Below are 15,164 nucleotides of genomic sequence, written 5' to 3'. Positions count from 1 at the left end.
AGACAGATTTCTAGACCTTCTCAATTTAAAAATAAATAAATATATAATTGTGACATATATCCAAAGCGCAAAGAAAAAAATTATTATCTGGGATTCTGAATTAATGAGGTAAACTGGGCTTTAGGATGAAAGAAGTCAAGGGTTAACAGAGCAACAAAATGGACTAAGCAGTTGAGTTGGTTGAAGGCTAGGCTAGTTTTAGCAACCCCCAGGAAGCACCTGGATTTCTCCAGTAAATATAACTTATCTCTTGACTACAAAGATCAGATTCCCTGCAAAAAATGACAGCTTTGGGGGGCAGACTCTAAAGCAATCACAACCCCCCTAAGCTCCCTCCCCAGGCACTGCCTCCAAACATTCAGGAATTTTCCAAGCTGGAGTTCACAACGCTGGGGTAGGCACACTAAAGAATGGGGAAAGAGATTCATTATGGAGTCAGATGTGTGCTAAAGAATAACAAAAATAATACTAAATGTCAGTTATTTTTCCTGGCTTCTCCACCTTCACCAGTAACAGCATCTCAGGAATCCTGAAATAAAAGGTATGCCAAATATCATTGCACCTTATTACAGATAGAAGGGGATGAACCAGTGTGGCCTGCCTAAGGCTATTAATTGCATTTGTAACTCAGGTGTATTTGAACTGGGAACATCAAGGCTCTAGCAGTGGAATATTAATCAGAGTTACATCATTCATAGTTCATTGGCTTCAGTGGACTTAGAAGGATGTAATTTGCTACACTAATGCTATAACTAAATAAATATGAAAGGTATGCCTCTGCTAGGGTTGCCAAATTGAAAAAGCTTACCGGCGGGGGAGCATCCTGCAGCTCCGGGAGCCGGCCAGGGATGTGTGTGCGCACGCGCTTCCGGAGCGTCACCAGAAGTGACGTCACAAGCTGGGGCGGGGCCATTCCATTTGAGGGGGAAACTCTTTGTTTCCCCCTCAAATGGCGTCACCCCACCCCCAGCGTGCGACGTCACTTCCGGGTGACGCACACACGGGGGTGGGTTTTCCCCCGGGCCCCGATTCTGCAGGAGCGGGAATCGGGGCTCGAAACTGGCGGGAATTCCGCCCCCGGGGGGATTTGGGAACCCTAGCCTCTGCATGGGCATTTCATAACATGTGATGATGTCTAATGCAATGTAGTAATTAGAGTGTTGAACTAAGATCTGGGAGGTCCAGGTTCAAATCCTTGCTGTCCCACGGGTGGCCTTGGCCTAGTCATACACTTTCAGCATAATCTACCTCACAGGGTTACTGAGATGATAAAATGGGGGAAAGGAAAATGATGTACACTGCTTTGGGAAGAAATGCAGGGTAGAAACAAAGTAACAAATAGCAGTTGCTGGTTTGGGGGTTTGATGATTTTTTTTGTTTTTGCCGTCAAGTTACAGATGGCTGGTGGCAGCCTCAAGCCCCGAAAATCAGGAGAAACCCCACCCAGACTGGAGGGTCTGGTAACCCTAGCAAGATATGTTCAGAGGTGGTTCGCCATTGCCTGCCTCTGCATTGCGACCCTGGACTTCCTTGGTAGTTTCCCATCCAAACACTAAGGCCAACCCTGTTTAGCTTCCAAAAACGGACAAGATGGAGCTAGCTGTTAGAGACAATAAAATGTCATTCTGCTAACAAAATTGTTATAAATGTGCCATTTTTCAACATTTTAAAAAAGGCATATACAAAGATAGAAAAGAAAATTAATGTATACCTTCAAACAGTGGACAAACTTTTCTCCAGCACGTAATTCCACCTTCACTAGTAAACTGTCCCAAGGCAGTCTCCAGGAAAAAGACTGGTATTCCACAACAAATAAAGAAAATCACATAAGGTATGAGAAAAGCACCTAAAAGCAAACATTGCATACAGATTAGCCACAGCAGGTTCAATGAAATCAAGCATTTATGCATTCAATATATAGGACTACAGCATATAGCACTACTTCATCACCTTACAGAGACCACATTTACTTATGAGGAGCATCACTGCTGGCAAAGGAATATCTGCCCTTTAATATTACAACTCCTTGCAGGCCTGGTCTAAACCTGCAGCAGAATGATGAGAAAGAATGGACTGTGCAATTTTAAACTACAGGTGTTAAACTCAGATTTTTAATGTCTCCCCATCTAAAAACTCCCTGCAAACAAAAAATTAGAACTTCAGAGATCAAGATTCTAGTTTAACCCCATGAATTATGTGCTATCCTTTCATTTATAAAGAATTACTAAATTTTGGGAGCTTTGAAAACCCTGTCACTCAGTTTGAAGTGGTGCAATCTATTCTACACTTCATTAGAACCACATTTGGTAGCAGGCCTTCGTCTGTAGGCCTTAATGGGGCACAAATTCATCAACATGGAAAAGTTACTATATTTTATTGATACTGAACTACGTTTAGATCATAAATAAGACTCCATTTAGGGAAATCCAGACAGCTAGCTTTTCAGGTCAAGCATTTATGCATTCAATATATAGGACTACAGCATATAGCACTACTTCATCACCTTACAGAGACCACATTTACTTATGAGGAGCATCACTGCTGGCAAAGGAATATCTGCCCTTTAATATTACAACTCCTTGCAGGCCTGGTCTAAACCTGCAGCAGAATGATGAGAAAGAATGGACTGTGCAATTTTAAACTACAGGTGTTAAACTCAGATTTTTAATGTCTCCCCATCTAAAAACTCCCTGCAAACAAAAAATTAGAACTTCAAAGATCAAGATTCTAGTTTAACTCCATGAATTATGTACTATCCTTTCATTTATAAAGAATTACTAAATACTGGGAGCTTTGAAAACCCTGTCACTTAGTTTGAAGTGGTGCAATCTATTCTATACTTCATTAGAACCATATTTGGTTGCAGGCTTTAGTCTGTAGGCCTTAATGGGGCACAAATTCAGGAGCTGGAACTAGAGAGGGGAGCTCACTCCGTCATGCGGCACACTTGGGTCTCGAACTGCTGAACTACCAACCTTCCAAGGCCTGCAGTTCAGCGTCTTAACCACTTGAGCCACTGCAGCTCTGACCACATGATTTAGTCATCTGTATTTTTTCATATGGGGTGTACATTTTTGTGCCAGCCAGGTATTTTTATGTATGGTAAAAGTTAGAGTCTTCAGCAAGTGCTAAGGCTCCCGTTCATGGCTGGTAGGTTATCTGTGCTAAGAATTCATTGCTGGTGACACAGGCATTCCCTTAAGGTGCAGATTTTCACCTTATGTTAGTTAGTGGTTTTGCTTCCCTCCTTTTTGTTCATGTTTGCAAATTTCATAATACCAACTGTCATTGATGTACTTTAACAGTCTAGTCCTAACCTCCCAAATCTAATGAAATTATTGGGTTTAGATGGTATAACACTGTTCTAGATTACACTGTAAATCTATCAAATATGTGTAGTTTTCAAGATTTTTTTACTCTTAAACTTTCCTTTACATGTTGATAAGTTTGAGATATTTTCCCGTTTACTGAAAAATGATACACAAGTATTTCTATTGTTAACTTTGTTCTACTATGATGTGTAAAGGATCTGGTTGAAGGGTTTTTTATGTAATGATCTTATGAGAGAATATTCTCCTCAATGAAAAAAATTAGGTGCATGTAATTGAAGAACCATTTTAAAAATCAAAATATGCTGACAAAGAATATATGTAGAGAATACACACGGACAATTTCAGTAATATACAGTAATTCACTTGACAGCAACAGAATGGTTCAGCATCCAGAGCAAAGATAGAGCAACAGTAACCACAGAATATTACAGAACTAGTTACTGTTGTTCATACTACAATACTATAGCACCACTTTAAGAAGCAAACAAACATTTCCTGTGTGAAAAACTGGCATTTGTATAAAACTGTCTTTCAACTTAAATTCGACTTTAAACTTAAATTCCAATTGTGATATTAACTTAGGGATGGAGGTGGCCACATATAGGGATGCCACCAATAATAAACTCCCTGTGGTGACTGATTTCTGCCTGGTCCACAAAATGTATTGTATTGGAGTTCAGCCATCAAGCTGCAAGTCTCCACACTCCCACCACATACGTGAAATAGAACCATGAAGACTTACGCAGCGGCCATGCTGCATTTGTTAAATGGCAGAAATCCATTGCCACATGGAAGATGTTTTCAGCAGCATGTTTAATATGTGTCCGTCAGTTTCTAAGAGAATTCTGCTAACAATCAATAGTTCTACCTGCAGAGTAAAACACGACTCAGCATGGAGAATATAAATTATAACACATTAATAGGTCTGGAGAATAATTACATAATCCAGACCATTTTAAACCTAAATTTTCTTTATGGTTACCTACTAATTAAATGCTGAAGTGGGACCACTTTAGATCTAACAATTAAATATTCATTTACACTCTGTCCTGTTTATACAATATACCAAAGAACACACTATGACATTACTAAACTCTGAGGATATACATTGTTTCTCTAAATAACCTTGCAATAGATTGTCTTTATTGGGCACTATATGTCATAAATATGATTGTACAAGTAAATATTCAGTTTTTATTGAACATAAAATTTCACACCTTGCGAAAGATCATGGGGGTACCCATGTGTGTTCCATATGCTGCTTTATGTTTGGAGTGTGGACATAATTTGATGGCTACTAAGGCATGGATCCACACCATTAAATTAAGGCTGCGACTCCACCTCAACTCTGACCCCTCTAGTTATCTGTATCAATTACTTTCTGAATCTGCCAATTCTAGCTGGCTATCTCACATCGAAGCCAAAATATGGTCCTTGAATTTACCCTTAGAATCTCTATCCTTCCTTTTTGAGGCTTTTTTAAAAATAAAAACTAGTTTATTGGGCTCAGAGTTGCAAACTCTCTATAGCTTGGCCAACAGAACTTGTTCTCCCCTAAATTTAGGGATTGTTCCAAATGCAAATCTTCCAGCTGTATATCTTTATCAACATCGCTCCAAATTTACTCAGAGCCATCTCCTTGGCCAGATTTAATGTCCTTCCTTCTGCTCTTCTCTCTGGCAGATTCCAGGGGATCCCCTACTCCAGCAGGTGTTGTCCTTGTAAGGACTGTGTTGAAACTGTCCCTCATGTTCTCCTTTGATGTCCCTTTTATCTGGTGCCCTGCCAGGATCTTCTATATCCCATATTAGCTCAATTCTCAGAGATTCCTGACGATTTTAATGTTCTGTTTTTGCTTGATAATCAAGATGCGGAAATAACCGAAATAGTAGCAAGGTTTCTTCTTAATGCTATGGCTATACGTTCTGATAAGTAACCATTAGGTTTTTCTGCTTTCATGCTGTTTTTCTGCACCGTAGCGCCAATTTTACCCCGTATGGATTTGTATTTTCTGATCTATATTTAATCTGATCCCCTATTGTATGTGTATACGTATGCCAATAAAGGCTTGTCAAATGTAATGTAAAATTTTACACCTGGGGGTGATTAGTAAGAGAATGGATGAAGAAGAGTTCACACACATTTATGTAATATTATAAAATACAAAGTGAAAAAATAAAGAAAAAATGACAAGACTTCTTTATAAGAAAAAACAAAGGAAGCAACAAAGAAGATATGGATACTGATGAAGATATGGAGGGTTGTATCCTACTATTTCACTCAGCTGTATATGGAGCCTTCTTTCTGTGGAAAGGCTCTTCCACTGGAGGTTCCACATTTAACTAAGTGAAATGGTGGGAGATACTAGAGGTGGTTTTCCTTTAATTAAGTGCATGCTTATAGAATGCCAAAATGAGCATTACTTTAATACTTCCTCAGTGAAACTGAGGTTGCTGTAATGAAATTTTGAGTTAAAGGGAATATACTGCATTAATCAATGAAAAGGATACATAGCCAAATAAATAAGTGTTGCTATGTGTTTATCATGTTATTCTTTATTTACTTTTTGTCCTGACAAACTTAGCGTTCCAGTGAGTGGGCAGGAATTGGCTGGTCACCTACCATTCAGATAATATACCTCTACTTCTTTACCTTCCCATAATAAAAACAACATGAGTAGTAAAGGTAAAGGTAAAGGTTCCCTTGCTCGAAAGCCAGTCAAATCTGACTCTAGGGTTGTGGTGCTCATCTCCGTTTCAAAGCCGAAGAGCCAGCGCTGTCCGAAGATGTTTCCGTGGTCATGTGGCCAGCATGACTAAACACCAAGGCACACGGAACGCTGTTACCTTCCCACCGAAGTGGTACCTATTTATCTACTTGCAATTTCTTGCTTTCGAACTGCTAGGTTGGCAGGAGCTGGAACTAGAGACGGGAGCTCACTCCATCATGCGGCACCTGGGTCTCGAACTGCTGAACTACTGACCTTCCACAGCCTGCAGTTCAGCGTCTTAACCACTTGAGCCAGGACTAGCAATAAACAACAAGCATCACTGTAAGAGGAGAAGAGTTCTTTTCATCTTGCTTTCTTGCCACTGTGTAGCAACATAAGGCAATAGAGAAAAGCAAACACACCTACACACTGTGCTTTTTAGAAATCTAGCACACCAAACAGGCGAAATTCACTTTGGTGTTTGTTAACTCAGAGACAAGAAATATTATTTTGGCCCAGCACTCTTGGCAGAGAAAACAAAGTAAAGAATAGCTCTTTCTGAGTTTCTTTACATACACGCTAACACACCATTTCCTCGTGCTACAACTCTCATCCATTTGAGGAATATTTGAAACTTTAAATTTTTACTGGTCTGGATTGAGTATATATTTTATAAATGCCTTAGGCCAGGTCCCCAAAGCTGTTCTCACTTGCCAGTATAGGATTACAAGCTGAAAATGAACAGCACTGCAAGTACATACACAGGTTTTGGAAGCTTTTCATTTTTTTCATTTTTCATAGTGGCTATACTATGCAGGACATATTTATTCTATCAAACTTCACATTTATTAAAATATCTATACCCATCTTTCCTTTGTAGCTCAAGATGGTTTAAATACTTTGTAACGGACAATACCCCAAGTAACCCCCATCCCCTTTGCTAGCTAGCTATAACACCCCAGAATATTCTGACATTTCATATTTTAAATTACATTATTTTATGTGTTTTAAAGTTACTTTACTTTATGTAGAAAGATAATTTATGTGTAGTTTGAGTTGGCAACCATATGCCCCCAGTTTGTTTACAACAACCAGCTCTGTCTTCCTCCTTCATCTTTACATTCACTTTCTAAGAACGTAAGAGCTGCCTTCACTGTGTGTGTAGAGTGGCCCATGAAGCATAGCATTCTGGCCCAAATCCAAAGAATCATACAACTAGTGCCATACACTCTAGAGGTTTTGCCACATGCTTCTCAGAAGCCATCCTTTCTACCACCACTCCCACCCAATGCTATAAAACACCCAGTGCTATAAAACAGAGTTTCAAAAGCAATTTTTCCTGTGGTATGGGGATTTGATTTTCCAAGACAGACACAGAAAAAATCCAACAGGTCCTATCACATCCTTCAGAATGCTTAAAGTAGCTCTTAGAATCCTGACTTCTGTCACCAATAAGCAAAGCAAGATAGTATCATCCAACTGATAGAGAGTGTTCCAAGCATTTTTGTATACAGAGGTTTCCTTTCAGTAAGTGTAATGGTCACTATCCCACACAGGACTGTTTAATTAAATCCACTGAAACCAGTACTTAATTGTGTGTTGAACTGTTGCCAGTGGTAAATCTGTGGCTATCATGGCTCTCTGTGCTGAATGAATATATATATATATTTAAAGCCCTTTAAAGTTGCTGATTATAACATTTCATAGCAATGACAGTGAAGTCTACCTGGTCCATAAATATTAAATAACAACTAACTTAGGTGTGAGTTCAAGTACTGAACATTCCACACATCTCTGTATCATAACCAGAAGGAATGTCACAGATATCAATATGATTGCAGTGAGAAAAACAGCCAAAGCTATAATAATAAAGACTTTCATGGAACTTTAAAGAAGCATGTATAACAAACTTGTTGTGACAAGAGTCTTAGCATAAACATCATACTTCATCAGATGCATGACATTCTCAGTAAAGGTGCTAGATGTATATAAACACCACATTTTCTTTCACTGCCCATTTTATGTATCTGATGAAGTAAGGCCTTGCCTTCAAAAACTTCTGCCCATAATAAATGTATTACCCTAAATAGTTACTCATCTAGAATTTATCTAAAATCAACAATATCCACCAGTAACAAACTTCAAGAGCCGAAACCTCATGTCTGGGACATAGAACCAATCTCCCTTAATTATTAAAAGCAGAAAATACATTTGGAATGGTTACATGAATCAATACTTTATGCATTTTACAACCAGTTAAGTCAATGTGTTCCTGAAGATAATATTATCTAACCTGGACTGAATTAATATGCCAAAGATGGAGTGGTTGGTAGATCATGACCACAGGTGTTTCAGTACAAAACCCCCTCAATAAAACAGTTATTCTGATATCAAGCAAATCACCACATGGTTCTTCGTAGTTTTAGCATATTAAATGATGAATCTATACAAGATGCCATCTTACCTCCTCCATTCTTGTAGCAGAGATATGGGAACCGCCACACATTTCCCAACCCAATAATTTCTCCAGCCACAGAAAGTACAAATTCAACCTTATTATTCCAGTGGCCCCTTTCATGCACTTTCTTGTCATTGCTGTGGACCAAGTTGGTACTTGAGGCTTCAGGATCCAGAGCATCCTCTTGTTTGCCATTAATTATGGGTATCGTCTTTTCAGCTGTCATGACTCTTTCCAACCTGAAGAAGAATGAAAAGGAGAGGGAGCAGTGAGGAAGATATGGATGCTGAAATTCCTTTCCACTTTGACAGCAACACTCGATTGCAATTCCTCCGTTTCACAAAAGGCTACAAGTGCAGAAGATGCAAACTTTGCAAGATCACACAGCCTGCTGGTGGTGATGTGATTATTTACTAGGAGCAAATGGAAATTGAGAAGAGGAGCACTGCACTGTATCTTACAGTCCCTCCCCAAGCAAGAATGCCCGCGCTGCAAACCAGTTATGCCCCCTCTAGGACTGCCCTGCAGCCTCGTGCATCTGTCCAGTCAGTGTCACCCGACAAGGTGGGAAGGCTCCCGGATTCTGCCACTACCCCAGTACTCACCCAGGGCCTGTGCCGCTGAGAAAGGGAGAAGGTCGGTGCTCTAGTTCGGGGTCTGCCTCCGAATAGGTTCCTTTGGGCTTCCACTATTCGCCCTGTTGCACTGGGAGCTGGGGACGGGGGAGGGCTGAGGAGAGGCAGGCGGCCGGCTGCGAAGGCGGCCGCAGCAGCGCGGGGAAGGCTTGTGATAGGCAGGAACGTCTTGATTTCTCCCTGCCCGGTGTTGCTGCCTGTCTGGAAAGACTGGGATGCTCCCGGCTAGCCACACGGCTGAGGAAAATTTGCAACTGCTCGGCTTTTGCCGAAGGGAATGTATAACGCCCGCCCCCTCCACCCACCTCAGTCTGTCCCACCAGCTCTCCCGCCTTCCTGCCCCCTCCCTCCGCCTTCGGTGCCAGAAGAACGTCCCAGCCCGCGCGCCTCCTCTTAAGAAACGAGCGTGCAAAAAAAAAAAAAAAAAAAAAAAAATGGAAAAAAAAAAAAAAAAAAAAAAAAAGCCTCTCCTCCTGCGCCCGCCATAGTCCCCTCCCCATTTCTACCTTTCTGCAATCTGCGAGTTGAGGAAGGAGGGCACAGGCGCTAGCCCGTGGGCAGATTGGCAACGGAAGCCGAAGGAAGTCCAGGGGCGCCATGGAGAAGAGGGCAGAGGAGCAGGAGAGCTTTTGCCATTGCCGAGGCTGGGGCAAGAAGGCGAGTAACTTCATGGTGCCTCCGCCAAACCAAACGTCGCCCAAGGGGTCAGCAGGCAAGGCGGGAGAAAACCAAAGGCCAGCGACGCAAGACCTCCCCAGTCCCCACGGAGTTGTAAGGCCAAGCGCAAAACTGCATATTTAGATTTGGAAAAGGTGGGCTCCCATATAAGTAATACCCAAATATGTTTGAATTCACTTCAACGGGGAAAATGTGTTTGCTGCTTTGTGAAGAGGAATAAATGAAAACAAGGAATTTTTGATGGCCTGTGAAAGGAGGTAAAGGTAAAGGTTCCCTTGAGCCAGTGGAATCAGACTAGGGTTGAGGTGCTCATCTCCGTTTCAAAGCCGAAGAGCCAGCGCTGTCCGAAGATGTTTCCGTGGTCATGTGGCCAGCATGACTAAACACCAAGGCGCACGGAACACTGTTACCTTCCCACTGAAGTGGTACCTATTATCTACTTGCAATTTCTTGCTTTCAAACTGCTAGGTTGGCAGGAGCTGGAACTAGAGACGGGAGCTCACTCCATCATGCGGCACACTCGGGTCTCGAACCTTCCACAGCCTGCAGTTCAGCGTCTTAACCACTTGAGCCACCGCAGCTCCCGTGAAAGGAGGTACTTACCTATAAAGTAATCTGTGCACAATTTCATACTTTATCCACCTCACTTTACAGACTGTGATATACCCTCAACATATAGGGTTGCCAGAACTGGGTTGGAAAATACCTGGAGACTTGGAGGGTTGATCCAGGAGAGGGTTTGTTTTGGGGCGGGGAGAGGCCTCAGCATGGTACAATTCCATAGAGTCCACCCTTCAAAGCAGCCATTTTGTCCAGGGAGGCTGATCTCTGTCAGCTGGAGATCAGTTGTATAAGCGGGAGATCCCTGGGTCTCACCTGGAAGCTGGCAACCCTACTCAACAAGGGGCTGCAGCCAATCATTGATCCCAAATGCCTGTACAAGACACATGTCTACAAACACAAGGTGGTCACATTTTTGTATGTGTAAAACACTTTAGGTATACATCCCAAAATGTGCTGAGTATGTACCTGCAGGCCGCTTTATATAATTCCCAGGAACTATTGAACCCTGTTAATTTCTGATAATCATTTCAAATTAAGTTCTCATATACCTTGTTAGACCACTGATTAATCTAATTCTGTATAATTTACCATGACTGGCATTCAGAGATTTGACTGGTGGCAATACTATAGTGTCTCAAACAGAAATCCTAACAGTTGCAGGGATTGAACCTAGGAGATACCAGAATAGAAAGCAGAGCCAAAAACTGATTTCCTTTTCCAGGTAACAGTACCCATTAACACTATATTTGAAGAATGAGAATGTGGAGTCGAAGGAGAAACAGAATAGATAAAATCCCACCACATGTTTGGCGGGATCTTAGGCAGTGCACCGTGGATAACAAGGCCGTATGCATGTTTACTCACAAGTAAACCCCAAATTGCTTCACTGGACATTAATTTCAATTAAAAATATAGTCTTTAATCATTTGGAAATTGGATAAAACAGGAGAAATGAGACAGTTGCTAAAGATGCTATTGTAGATTGGTTACATCATGAATAACTTGTCGGCTAATAGTGTTCCTATTTCCTCAACGGAAATCTTTATTTTTCAAAATGATAGGTTATCTCCTATGCTGGGAACATGGGATCTACTGCCATTCCTCCCTAAAAGCTCTTTAAGTGGTGTATCTGCACAATGCAGGAGTTTTTCTGCATCAGAGCATTCAACACTGATACTGCTTGGGCAGAAAACAGAGATTCCCCTCTCTCCAATCAAAACTTATCAGTTAAGACAGGCCTAAATGATTGATGACCTGCCAGAGTAAACACAGAACAAAGTTTGAGTCCAACAAAGTTTTATTCACAATATAAGCTTTCATTTGCATGCATACTTCTTCAGATACAGTGAAACAGAACTTTCTCAACCATTCCATATCGGTAGAGGGTGGGGTGGGTGTTAGTTTCCGGGAAAGGCTAGTTAGAATCAATATGCATAAATAACTGGGCAATTATAGCTGAGATTGGATTAAGGCAATTGGTAAGATCTGGGAATAACAGTAAATTAGCATATAAATACAAGAGATAACAAATAGATGTGAGAACTGAGTTTGATTCCAGTAGCACCTCCAAGACCAACAAAGTTCAATTCTGGGTATAAGTGAGAACTGAGAGACTTAGCATGTGTAGATGCACACTCCTTCAGATACATTGGAACAAATTTCCTCAAATGTTACATATAGGTAGAAAGAGAGGTGGTAGTTGCCAGGAAGGGCTAATGAGAGTCAAGATGCATAAGTACCTGCCCCCAGTTTGTTTACAACAACCAGCTCTGGTAAGACTTGTGCGTAGTAGCAAATTGGCATACAGATAATAAACAAGTTAGCATAAGTAGTAAAGGTTTCCCTTGCTCGAATGCTAGTTGAATCTGACTCTAGGTGGTTCTCATTTCTGTTTCCAAGCCGAAGAGCCAGCGCTGTCCGAAGGCATTTCCGTGGTCATGTGCCCAGCATGACTAGACACCAAGGCGCACGGAACGCTGTTACCTTCCCACTGGAGTGGTACCTATTTATCTACTTGCAATTTCTTGCTTTCAAACTGCTAGGTTGGCAAGAACTGGGACCAGAGACGGGAGCTCACTCCGTCATGTGGCACTTGGGTCTCGAACTGCTGAACTACCGACCTTCCGGTCTGCAGTTCAGCGTCTGAGCAATAAATACAGCTAAGATTGGAATAACGCATTTGGAGGACCTGTGGATAGCAACAAATTGAGAAGTTAACAACAGATGTGAAAACCAAGTTTGAGTCCAGCGGCACCTCCAAGACCAACAAAGTCTAACCCTGTGCAAAAGTGAGAACCAAGTGACACAACACGGACAGGGAGACAAGAACCTGACACCCCTGCCAAGCCTCAGGGGGTTCCACTCTCCTGAGTGCCACAACAACCTGCAACTCAGCAATCTCCCATTCAAGTCTACCTGTGAAATTCCTTTGCAATAAAATAGACAACGCAGTCATTGGACCTAACAACATCAACTACACCATCTCAGGCTTATTCACTTGCTCATCTTCTAACATTGTATATGTCTTTAAATGCCAGCAATGCCCTTCAGTTCTTGACATAGGGCAAACAGGTCAAACCCTATGCCAAAGGATAAATGGATGGAAATTGGACATCAAGAATCACAAAACTGAGAAATCTGTAGGAGACCATTTCAGCCTCTCAGGGCACTCAGTGGGGGACCTCAAAGTAGCTGTTTTATTCCAAAGGAATCCCAAAAAACAGACCAGAATGGGAGACTGCTGAATCTCAAGTCACCGCAAGACTCAGGACAATAGAACCCCCAGGGCCCAACAGAGAAGAAGAACACTACCCAAAGGAGTCTCAGAGTGGCTTACAAACTCCTTTCCCTTTCCTTCGCCACAACAGACACCCTGTGAGGTAGGTGGGGCTGAGAGAGCTCTTGACAGAAACTGCTCTTTTTCAAGGACAGCTCTTGTCAGAACTATGGCTTGCCCAAGGTCATCCAGCCAGGTGCAAGTGGAGGAGTGGGGAATCAAACCCGGTTCTCCCAGATCAGAGTCCACGCACTTAACCACCACACCAAACTGACATTGAGCTCCCATCTCACCATGCATGCCAAATCACACAGTTCACAAGCCATGGGAGATGTTTCAGAAACCCTTATGCACAACAAATCCAGGAGATTTATTGAGTCCACAGTGGCATCCTGCAGCTGTGGGACTGGTTATGTTTGGATTGGTAGTTCACAAAGAATGTAGGCCTGGGATCTGAAAGTTGTTAGCAGCCATAAAATCTTTTTTTAAAAACCCAAACCAGAATGCAGTTCACTTAATTCCTTTTACTGTGACCAACCAAATGGCACACAATAAGTGTGCAGCCTTTTGAGCTCACCAAATCTCTTCATCAGGCAGGATGTAACAGTTTTTTTAAAAAAATGAAAAAATCCCTCAAGACATGATGGTGAGTCCTGTTCATGTCTGGATTGTGTGCAGATCTGCTTCAAATGGTGCTGGCTTCAAATGATCCCCAGCTCTTTTGGGCAACACAAGCAATACATCGATTAATTCCATAAGGGACATACCTCCCACATCACAAAAAGTGACAGGTGCCCCACCCCCTCCCTAGGTCCCACCTCCCTTTGCCCTGAAATTTCTACCATGTCCCACCCTTTCCTCCAGGGCCACTGTCTTCTATAATCTGGAGATCACTTGTAGTTCTGGGAGATCTCCAGGTCCCACCTGATGGTAGGCAAACCTGCTCTGCAAACAGAGGTCACCTAGGTTTAAGAAACTTCCAAGAGCCGCAGAATGTTGGACAGGCTTCCCGTCTGTTTCCTCTTGCAGTTGCATTTTATTGCATGTAGCGTAATCATGTGATCATGATTTTATACTGTCATACAAAATGGAGTCTCCCTGTACATGGCTTTAAGCTGTAGGGGAGCTGTAAAGTATGGTTCTTCCCTCTTAAGAAAACAAATTCTGACGTCTATAGCATAGGTGCTCTCCTCGTTTTTATATCATATTTAACATAAAATAGACATCACTATTGCTTTCCTGATTTTGATAAGCATGCAACATAGATTTCTATTTTTGGAAAGTAGAGAGTGTTTGACATTATAAGCCAGATCACACAATATTCAGTTTGTCTGTCTCTATTGGCGTCTTTCCTCAGTGGGTGAAGACTTTTTTGTTTTGTTTGGCACACCCCCAATAACAGTTATCCCCCCCCCCTTCTGGTGTTGTCATAACTCTTCTGACTAGCGCAGCGAATCCAACTCAGAGTCCTCAGAGCCTGAGGAGCCAAGGTCAGTGACTGAGGACAACCCAAGCCAACTGCTTAGGTGATTTCAAAGTTGACTGGTTAGACTTATGGATGATAGGTCTATCACTGGCTGTGTGCCATGGTTGCAAAGAAAAAACTTTCATGTTCAAAAACTGTCATGTTCAAAAGAAGTCCACCTCTGAACACCAGTTGCTTGGGAACAGCAGCAAAGATAGACAACAATGTCTTGTGAGCTTCTTGGGAGCAACTAAATGGTGAATGTGCAGGACAGAATGTCAAACTAGATGGAGCTTTGGTTTCCTCCTTAAGGGTTTTTCTTGTGTTATTATTAGAGTGAACTGCTGTCCCTATGAAGCGCTGGAAGTGGTGGTGGTGGTGGTAATTACATCTTGCACTATTCCTAGAAGAACAAATTATTCCAGTAGTGAAGTGTGACTGTGCTTTCATATGCACTTGCACCTGGAACCTGCTTATCTGGCCGTGCTGAATCATGTTTTTGCAAATTCAGAGCTGGATTATTGCAATGCACTGTACTCAGGGCTT

At 41.9% G+C, this 15,164-nt stretch overlaps 1 protein-coding gene across 1 annotated transcript in view; it reads right to left on the bottom strand.

Moving 5' to 3' along the window:
* LOC107124223 (sodium- and chloride-dependent GABA transporter 3-like) overlaps positions 1 to 9,422 on the bottom strand; it is a 12,077-nt gene extending 2,655 nt beyond the window's left edge. Inside the window, exons 1-3 of the mRNA XM_015427630.1 lie at positions 9,106 to 9,422; positions 8,507 to 8,739; positions 1,712 to 1,846 (exon numbers count right to left, since the gene is read on the bottom strand). Of these exons, the coding sequence (XP_015283116.1) occupies positions 1,712 to 1,846; positions 8,507 to 8,726 (355 nt within the window). The 5' untranslated portion in view covers positions 8,727 to 8,739; positions 9,106 to 9,422. The remainder of the gene's footprint in view (positions 1 to 1,711; positions 1,847 to 8,506; positions 8,740 to 9,105) is intronic.
* Positions 9,423 to 15,164: the final 5,742 nt, after the last annotated feature.

This window comes from Gekko japonicus, unplaced genomic scaffold (assembly GCF_001447785.1).
Source record: "Gekko japonicus isolate JY-2015 unplaced genomic scaffold, Gekko_japonicus_V1.1 scaffold354, whole genome shotgun sequence".
Taxonomy (NCBI): domain Eukaryota; kingdom Metazoa; phylum Chordata; class Lepidosauria; order Squamata; family Gekkonidae; genus Gekko; species Gekko japonicus.
The sequence above is the reverse complement of the archived record's forward strand: the minus strand, read 5'-3'. Positions and strand labels throughout refer to the sequence as shown.